At 37.3% G+C, this 10,132-nt stretch overlaps 1 protein-coding gene across 1 annotated transcript; it reads right to left on the bottom strand.

The window, feature by feature from the left end:
* Positions 1-833: 833 nt before the first annotated feature.
* On the bottom strand, positions 834-4,913 carry LOC103415150 (1-deoxy-D-xylulose-5-phosphate synthase 2, chloroplastic-like). Its single transcript, XM_008353503.4, has 10 exons — positions 4,687-4,913; positions 4,350-4,511; positions 4,045-4,209; positions 3,765-3,915; positions 3,354-3,625; positions 2,561-2,834; positions 2,174-2,481; positions 1,786-2,067; positions 1,422-1,706; positions 834-1,333 (listed from the first exon to the last, which is right to left on the bottom strand). The coding sequence occupies exons 1-10, from the start codon at positions 4,783-4,785 to the stop codon at positions 1,187-1,189; spliced, it is 2,145 nt and encodes a 714-aa protein (XP_008351725.2). The 5' UTR covers positions 4,786-4,913; the 3' UTR covers positions 834-1,186.
* Between the last annotated feature and the right edge of the window lie 5,219 nt (positions 4,914-10,132).

The raw sequence follows: 10,132 nt of genomic DNA, 5'->3' as shown, positions 1-10,132 counted from the left end.
TGTAGTCTTATGGAGAACACTGATAAGTGCATGTAAATTTCACGGAAAGGTCGAGGTGGCATAAATGCTTGAAATTGCATGGCTGGAGAATTGTCGCATCCAAGATCGAGAGGGAGAAATGAAACGCTAGAAAAATTGACTGAGACGGTAAAAATATAGGGTTATGTTCATGATACAAGATTTGTGTTGCAAGATTTGGATGAGGGGTACAAGAAGAGGTCTTTGTACTATCACAAGCGAGAAGCTAGCAATTTCCTTTGCTGTGTTGACGAGTAGTAATAAGGATACTGTTATCAGGATATACAAGAACCTTCGAGCCAGCGGGGACTGTCATTCCTGGGTAAAATTTGTCACCAAAGTTATTGAGAGAGATAATCGCTCAGGGCGCCCAGAGATTCCATCATTTTAAGGGTGGTGAATACATTTCAGATGTATCCAAGGCCCCGTTGTGCAGTTGTAGTCTATTTCACTGTTGGATCGGCAAGGTTATTGATCTAGTCTTCTGATTGACTGGCTGTAATTAATTACTTTTAAGTTCCCTGTGTCGAAGGATGTGATTGATCTTCATCGGGACAGGGCATTAGTTCTTTCTCTTGTTCTTGAATCGATTGGAATGGATGCATATTCTCAGATTTGACACATTCAAGGATGCTGGAAGTCAGGTACGTGCTTCAACTACAAAATCATTTGTGTTTCCTAGTTGGAATAGCAAAACTAGTAGAAAACTGTAGAAATCTGTTTAATGTAGAGATTAGCCAATTGCTAATTGATTATACCGCTGCAAAGATGAATTTAGGAGAATAATCATGTTGCGCACACCAAATGCGATTAAATTTTCAAACTAAAGAAGCCCATTGATAAGCAAGTAGGGTACATGAGTGAGCATTCTCTACAAGGAAAACAAATTCTTCTCTTTGGTTTGTTCCAAGTTTTGCTCCATGCGTACTTCAATGTAATACAATTTGTAACAACATAAGCACTAATCACTTGATTGTTCATATCGGATCCCTAAATCAATGATGCTTTGATCTTGAGATATGAATTTGATGGGGTCTTGTACCATAATACATGAGCACCCCAAATAAGCTCTGTGTAGTTTTGTTTTGACATTTGTCTTTTCTTGAATCCAGATTGCCAAAGCTTTATGAACAGCTTCCATGGCAACAAAATCGAGGTCATTGTGCACTCAGTTGAACTGTAGAGCTTCTTTTGGCCTCCCCAACAGAAATAATACCGTGGCTGAGATATGCCTCGAGGATAGCCCTGCTTCTTCAAGCTGATCCTGCTGTGCTCCATGATCAATGTATCTATCAGGAAGTACCATTGCTCTCAACTGCAAAGAGAACTCACAAATGTTTAGGGCGGAAGAGATTAATTACGAAAATCAGTAATGTTATGTTAGTGACTGAGAATTATAGTACCTTGAGCGGTCCATCAAGAATACCACTTAAACTTAGGAAGTGGGATACATGAGATCCAAAACCTCCAATTGAACCTTCTTCCACTGTAATAAGGATCTCATGCTCCCTAGCCAATTGCTTGATTAGTTTGGAATCCAGAGGTTTGCAAAATCGTGCATCCGCTACTGTAACATGTATGTCCCTGGTTTTCAGCTTGTTTGCAGCTTCCACGCATTGTTGAACTATGGAACCATATCCCAAAATCGCAACTCTACTGCCTTCCATCAGTATTCTTCCTTTACCAACCTATTCAATAGTTGTCTATGAATTTCAGCCATCTATTTTGTATAATCACTTGATAATTTTGAATTTCATTTATACTAACCTCGAGTGGGGTTCCTTTGTTATTAACAGGAAGAAGCGCTCCGATACCATTGCCTCTTGGAAATCTGAAGCAGCTAGGTCTATCATCTATGGCTGCTGCAGTGGCGACCATGTTCATCAGCTCAGCTTCATCAGACGGGGCCATAACCACCATGTTGGGCAAACAAGCCATGTATGTGATATCAAATGCTCCACAATGGGTTGGCCCATCTGCACCAACCAAGCCAGCTCGATCCATTGCAAAGCGGACAGGAAGTTTTTGAAGATCTACATCGTGAATCACCTGTATACACGTTATAAATCGTTAGTGTCATATCAAGCAGTGATTTTGTTGAAAACCTACGTTTGAAAAGTAAACCACTATCCCTTATTCTCTTTTATCAGCTCACCTGATCATATCCTCGTTGCAGGAATGATGAGTAGATAGCGCAGAACGGCTTCAGACCTTCTGCAGCTAAACCAGCTGCAAATGTAACAGCGTGTTGCTCAGCGATTCCCACATCGAAGCAACGATCTGGAAACTTCTTCTGGAAATAATTGAGACCAGTGCCACCACCCATTGCTGCATGGATGGCTACAATCTTGTCATCGATTTCAGCTTCTTTTATCAGAGATTCAGCAAAGTACTGAGTATATGAAAGTGTAGGGGATTTGGTCTTAAATTGCTTGCCGGTTTTTGGATCAAACTTGACAACACCTAAAAATACAGGGAAATAAAATAAGGATCATCATAAGAATCCTTATCTGATTACGGGATCATAAGGTTCGACTCATACCGTGCATTTTGTCAGCTGCTGCCTCAGCTGGGGGATAGCCCTTTCCTTTCTCCGTCATGATGTGGATTAAAACTGGCCCCGGGGCCGGCATGGCTTTCACTCTTTGGAAAATGGTGACTAAGTCTGCAACATTATGCCCATCCACTGGACCAATATAATATAACCCAAGCTCCTCAAAGAGAGTGGATCCAGAAGCGCTTATCATTCCCCTTGCGTACTCGTCTACTTTTGCTGCAACTTCATGTGTTTGGCCTCCCATTTTCTTCGTAATGCTCTTTGAAAGATATTCTCCGAGTCAGATTATTTGAAATAAGTTGAACAAGTCAGAATAAAAGGACCATTATTTGCAAGATTAAGGGGGTGTATTCAATTGAGAATGTGAGAGATTTTAATGGATTTATAAATCTATGGATTTTTATGGAGTTTAATTGATTTGTAGAGATTCCATATAAAATTTTGATTCAATTCCCTCGAAATCTCATGGGATGAGGTGAGATTTGTGCATACTTAAAATACATTACGAAATCTCTCAAATTCCCTCTGATTCCTCAACTTTCTCAAATTCTTTAAAATCAATTTCTAATTGAATACACCTACAATGTTATAAACTTCTTTAAAATCTTAATTGAATACACCTGGATTTCTAAGGATTTTAATAAACTATTTTAAAATTCTAATTGAATACACCTAGAATTTCAGAGAATCACTTGAAATCCTGATTGAATACCCCTAGATTCATTAAAAGAATTAAAATCCCTTAAAATCCCAATTGAATACACCCCTGATTGTTTACTTTTGCAGCCTCGCGAAGTTTGCGGAACTGGGTGCTTGCTTGGAGCTTGGTTAGAGCGCTGCTGAGGGCTCCAACGGGCGTTGCAGGGCCATCAAGTGTGGCAGTGGGTAAGGAGACTTGCTTGTTGTCATTCAATATGACGATCAGGTTAGAATCAAGGTATCCTGCATTATTCATGGCTTCGTATGCTTGCCCTGCAGTCATGGCTCCATCTCCAATCACTGAAATGATATTGTTATTCTTCCCAAGTAGGTCTCTCGCAACTGCCATGCCTGCCATTAAGTTTTCAAGGAAAAACAAAAGTCGGATGAAATTAGCAGAGTATTCATCTACTGTCTTGGACATGTATGTTAAGGTCGAGATTGAAATGGGGTTTTGGGGGTGTTAGGTGGTTAAGGTGAGAATTGTTACCTAAACCAGCAGAAATGCTTGTAGAACTGTGGCCTGCACCGAAAGCATCATAAACGCTCTCATCCCTTTTAGGGAAACCGGCAAGACCTGAAGTTTTCCTAATTGTGTGCATCTTGGACCTCCTTCCCGTAAGAATTTTATGAGGATATGCCTGCACAAGTAATTGCCTCTCAGAACTATTGAGTAGATCAGTACAATTTAACGTCTTTCGATCATTACTGTAAATTAAAACAGTGTTTTCTTTTCAGTTAAATTAGAAATGAATGTAAATTTCTTGCACCTGATGACCAACATCCCATATGATCTTGTCGTCGGGCGTGTTGAACACATGATGGAGTGCCACTGCCAGCTCCACCACACCTAAGCTTGAACTGAGATGCCCACCTGACTGTGAAACGCTATAAACGATATCTACTCTCATCTCTGCCGCAAGTTGTTCAAGATCCTGAAGAAAACAGCGATCATAATTTATGAGAACATAAAAGGACTAAAAATCCAAAACATGGCTTTTGCGACGAAATTTTACTTTATGTAACTCAATATGTTGTTTTAGAAGTGATTTTACTATTTGTGTTGGTAGCCTACCTCTGTGGAGAGATTCTTCATGTGAGCTGGGTAATTGACTGTGTCCAGCAATGGGGTGCCTGGTTTTTCGCCGGAGTAATCGATCTTCCATCCATCTTTCTCTTTTCTGATCAACTTGCAGTCCTCACCATCTGAGTTACCAGCAGATGCCTTAACAGAGAGCTGCCACAAATGATAAAAAAACCATTGAAGCATCAGAACAAAAAATTTCAAGAATATATCCGAAACAAAAGCAAAAACAAAAGAAGAGCTTAATGATATGAAAACATCATGGGAGCTCATTTGCAAGAACACAGCTCAAGAAATATGGACATGAAATATTGTAATTCTACTAAACCTGTTGTCTGCAACTGTGATTCAGTTTTGGAGCTGGAGGAGGAATGAGGCATGAAGACAGGTACTGATTCGGTCTAACGAATACGCCGAAGACCGCCATGGCTGACCGAATCCAGCTTAGAATCAATGAGGAGGAGGAGGAGGAGGACCACGACGGCGACGGGAGGAGGTTGTGAGAATTTTAGACAGGGAGGGGGGGGACAAGAAACAGGTTTATATAGTTGGTGATGCCACGGACGAGCCACCTATGTGGCAAAATAATAGGTTGTCACTAATGTCTCTGTTTGATTTAAAATTATATTATATTGTCTTTTCAAAAATAAATTATTATTTATACATGCAAAGTATAAAATATATTTTTGGAATAAAATCTGAAATGGTCATGATACAAATCTCTTGTAAACAAGAAAATAATTTCCTTGAAAAAGAAAAGCAGATAAATAGTTTTCCTTTCTAAGTTTTAACAATTAAGTAGGAGTCCAACCTCTTTTTTACAAGATTTTCATTCAAATTTACACCCTTGAAGTCTTCACTTTTAGTGTTTCTGTCAAAAAAATTTGGTCCGCCTATTTACTCTCTACAACCTTCTCTACGTAATGTGTTTTATTTGGGCATTCATTCATAATTGGTGCCGAAATTTCAAAATTAGAGACTAGAAGATAAATGGAAATTTTGAGAGGGTGAATGAAAAAAAAATTGTTCATAGAAGGGATTTTTAATAATTTTTTAAAAACAAAAGATGAGTTTTTGCTCCGTCATTAGAAAAAGTCTTCCTCAGAACTTTTTTTTTTTTTTTTTCAAAAATACAATATTATTCTTAAGGAGAGGGGCATAGTTTGAAACTTATTTTTGTTTCTCTCGTTCTTTTTCATTATTATTATTATTAGGCTTTTTAGTTAAAATGATTTATGAGATTTGCATAACTCATCACTTTGGTTTTGGAGATTTGAAATCAATAGAAGTGTTCTTTGAGTTTGTCTATCATCAATCATTTTGATCATTTCTTAAAAAAATAAGGACAAAATGACAAAAATACCCTCAATTTAATAAACAATGGGCCAAAATGATTTGACAAATATTGATGGTGTTTTTGTTATTTTATCTTTATTAATGGAGATTTTTTAAGGAATGATCAAAATGATTGATAATGGACAAACTCAATAACCACTTCTATTGATTTCAAGTCTCATGAATTAAAGTGAGGAGTTATGCAAATCTCGAGAACTATTTTGATTAGAAAACCTTATTATTATTAATTTTTTTACATGCATGTGAAAAACTAATGCGTTACGTTAGTAAAAGAAATTAACACACATGAGTACACAAGTCACAATTTTAACAAAACAAAAAAAGCAATTACATTGATTCCAATTTTATTATTAAATTTATATTTCAGTTAAATAGTGTCATTGACTGACAAGAACAAATTAACAATAGTATTATGGAATGTTGTTTGTTTTAGCAATTCTCTATAATCGCTAAGTTCCATATTCATCCTCCAAAGATCTACAACACAATAATCAGGTTGCTTGCTATGCTCGATTTGGAAATCATGTTGCCAACAAGAATATAAAAAGAAAAAACACAATAAAAATCTCTCAAAAAAAAAATAGAAGATATTTATGAAAAAACCTAAGAAAAAACTCGAAACCTGTAAATTGCCCAGGCCAAACCGTAAGAGGTCAAGCGCCAAGTCCTACCCGCCCTTGTTTTTGGGCCCTAGAAATTCAATAGGTCGGGTAGGCCCTATGTCAAATACATAAGGCCTTGGCCCAGCCCATAAGCCTAAAAAATTTGACTTATGAGCGGGCCGCTAGCCATACCCAATTTTATTTGGCCTTTTAATCATTGTATTTTAATCATAAAAATTATTAATGCTGTTAAGAAATGAACTTAGAATTTTTCATGTTTATTAGTTGTCAATTTGAACTACAATATCTGTCTGGTTAATCTTTTACTATAATATTAAAATCCAAATTCATTAATAATCAAATTTAGATTTTATTTGGATAATTGGATTAGAAGTCACGATCCATATTTTATAAATTACATCGGATTTAGACCGGATCCGGGCAAAATTCAATGGTGCCCTTTATAAACAGAACTCCTAATTGATGTCCTAAACATCACATCTCCCATATTCAACCATTGTTGTTCAAATGAGATGGGATGCCGTGCGGTTCAAAACAACTACTTAGGAAGCGTCATGCGTGCCCTAATGAGTCATCCTCTAGTTCAGATATGCCACTATATAAAGGCATGTTCATTCCCATGAAAAATGCAACCGTTCCTTAGCCAAGAAAGATTTACCTTGTAATTCATCTTCCTGGGTTAAGCTCCAGTTTGGTATTGTTTTTTTTCGCTAAAAACTGTTTTACTTTAAAGTGAAGCAGTAAAAAAGTGTTTGGTAATAATAAAATATACTGCTTATTTTAAAAGCAATGGTCTTCAGACGACACCTTTTAAAAGTTGCTTTAATAAAAAAGGAGTTGAGCCTTTAGAATATTTTTAATTCATGTAATAAACTTATTAATTTTAAACAATGACATTATTTATCCTTGTAGACACTGCATTTATGTGACAGCCCGTCCCGGAATCATTGTTATCGTTGATGTGAATTGACGGAATTGCCCTTGAGCGTTGGGGTACAATTGCATTTTCAACTAAGGTATTGGCCCAATTTCATAATTTCCTAAACAATTGGGACCAATGGAAACAAATGCTCTCTTAGTTGTGATTTGGTGGAATTGGACCACTCACTTTCCTTCTCTCTCTCCCGTACTCTCTCTCCCGTACTCTCTCTCTCGCAAAACTCTCTCTCTCTCCCATTTCGTACGGACACACCCACACTCGAACATCCAGACACAGATCGAGAGGTTGGAAGTTACCATTACACTCCTGGAGACCAGAGGAACACATTGGTACCCATTTCAGGTAAGAACTCGTTCGTTATAGTGCTGAAATCTCAAGCTCCTAGTTGAGCACTATTCACGAACTTTGTAATGGTTGATTTTTAGGACAATCCAAACTCATAGCGAGCTTAAGAAGGTTCCCACGAAGCTCGGAGAGGTCCGTTTGACTTGTGTGGACGTCGGGAAACCTCAGTTCGAAGTTGGCCAGTTTTGGTGAAATTGTCTCGACAAGTATTCGAAGGATTTGGAAGTTTTAAAAGGTATAGCATTCTTCCTCTTGAAATTTGTGAAGTTCTGGTGAAAATTTCATGGAAAATGGTGTAGAAACGAGTGAGAAATCGTTACAGGGTTGCCCAATTTTCCGGCACCGGCAAGTTTTCCGGCATCTGGACAAAGAAGATGATGCGATGTGCGTGGGGGGCGTGTGGCACCATGGCCTACCCAGCGCGTGAGGGCGAGTGGGCCCTAGGAAAATTATTTTAAAAATATCTCGACATCCGCGATGTCGAGTAGATCACTGTGGTATATTCATATACCTATTTTGAGCAATGTATGATAAGTTATTAGCTAGTTTTGCCTATATTCTTTAAAATAACGTTTTTATAGTTTATTTGCATATAGGTGAGACTTATCCCGATGACGAGCGTATCCACGGGCGAATCAAGGGCTACGACCTTTCGACATATCAGTGAGTGAGATGTTGTTTACAGTATATAATTATATACTTGATATATTTCCCAGAAATGTGTTTTAAATGAAAGTATTGCTTTGGAATAATATGCCAAATGCCTTTATATTCTGAATATGCATTTCATGGTTGCATATATATATAATTGTGGTGCTGTGAAGGCACAGGTAAGTTATGTTTGGTCTAGGTGAACTACGAACGACTTGATCCCTGTTTAGGGTACGTAGGTAGCCTAACGAAATGTTAGGTGCGGCCATACAATTTATGAGATGAAATGAATGACATATAAGTTTATTTGAGGAATTGAGAAGTGTGATGAACATGTTTGGTTGGCTATGTGAGATGTGATTGAGAAACGATAGCTCATAACCTGCACTAGAGTGATTGCGATTTAGTCAGAGAGAGTTGGCACAGGCCTGTATATTATGTCACCTCCCGCACCATATGCTCACATTGGATCCAATTTAGGTGCACAGTTTTGTCGTACAGATCACTATAAGTGGTTCCAACTCGTAGGTGACTAATGTATTATCGCACAGTTAGCATTGAGAGAGTAAATTAAGCATAATTATATTACACCCAACCTTGTTGTACAGACCCTTTTCAAGGGTTCCGACTTATGTGCAGTATATTGCCGTATAGGTCATAGTAGTGACTCCGGCTAGATTGAGTTTGAGCTATGAATTCAGCCGTACAGACTACCACAGGAGTTCCGACTAACATATCATATTTCTATGAAATTAAAATTACCCGGATAGCTTACTTTATTATATCTTGGCATGGCATATATATTTATGAGTATGATTATGTGAAGCATAAACTGAATTGTTATGATTTCAGATATATATATATATATATATGTATGTATATGCTTATATCTTGATTCTAAGAAAATTATACATGTTTTACAGCGAGGGGTTAGATATGTTGATAAATGAAATGGTTTTGTATAACATTTGTTTTGCCCACTCACATTTTCTGTTTTGCGCCCCTCCAGGTTTTAAGTAAGATTACTGTTGGTGGCTAGAGGACGTCGGCAGTTCTGACTTATCCTTATTATAGTAGGACATTCCTGGTACTGTATAACTAGTACTTGTCCTACTGGATTGCACCTAGAATTTATGCTCTGAATTAGGAGTGTTTACTGTTATAATTAACTCCTATCACCTTTCGTTAGAAGTGCACTCTAGTAACTTGGTTTTTAATTATTCGTATATTTGCTATCTTTATTGCTTCCACACTGTGCACATGGCTACATCACTCTCACGTGACGGCCAACATGCCTTGACCTCGGTCGGGATGTGTCAATTTACACTAGTTTTCATACTCTCACTATTTTTTATTTTGGATCTTCCAAATCATTCCCATAGTGGTCTGGACCCATTTTGTTTTTTCTAATCCTTCGATAAAATGATTCATTCTCTTCATAAAAAATGGGAGGTAGAACCAATAAAGATTTCTTTTTTTATTCATCCTTGGAGTTGAATACCTCATTCAAGAATAACATTTTTTAAATTACAATTTATTAGGGGAAGTGTTATTGGCACTCCAAAAATCTCATTCTACACTCCTCACAAGTGTATTTTTCTTTCCAAATATAGAAAGTTTGGAGTGTAGAATGAGATTTTTGAAGTGTTAATAACAATTCACATTATTAGACGCTCAATTACTTTATTTTGCAGCTAACTATTCTTAAAACACATTATAAACAATTTATTAAAAAAGCACAACAATCTCAAACTGGCCCTAAGTCTAACTTAGGCATTAGAGGACTTTTAAATGTGGTGTGACAATGTCTTATCTTTCATTTAATTTCTTGATTGTAAAGGCACCAAAGTAATTCTACG

The sequence above is a fragment of the Malus domestica genome, chromosome 01 (genome assembly GCF_042453785.1).
Source record: "Malus domestica chromosome 01, GDT2T_hap1".
NCBI classification, from domain to species: Eukaryota; Viridiplantae; Streptophyta; class Magnoliopsida; order Rosales; family Rosaceae; genus Malus; species Malus domestica.
This window is presented reverse-complemented; position numbering and strand designations above follow the sequence as displayed.

Coding starts and splice junctions, on each gene's coding strand:
- LOC103415150 (XM_008353503.4), bottom strand. CDS start 4,785: ATGGCGGTCTTCGGCGTATTCGTTAGACCGAATCAGTACCTGTCTTCA. Junction 4,512..4,686: donor ATCACAGTTGCAGACAACAG/GTTTAGTAGAAT, acceptor CATTTGTGGCAG/CTCTCTGTTAAGGCATCTGC. Junction 1,707..1,785: donor ACAAAGGAACCCCACTCGAG/GTTAGTATAAAT, acceptor ACTATTGAATAG/GTTGGTAAAGGAAGAATACT.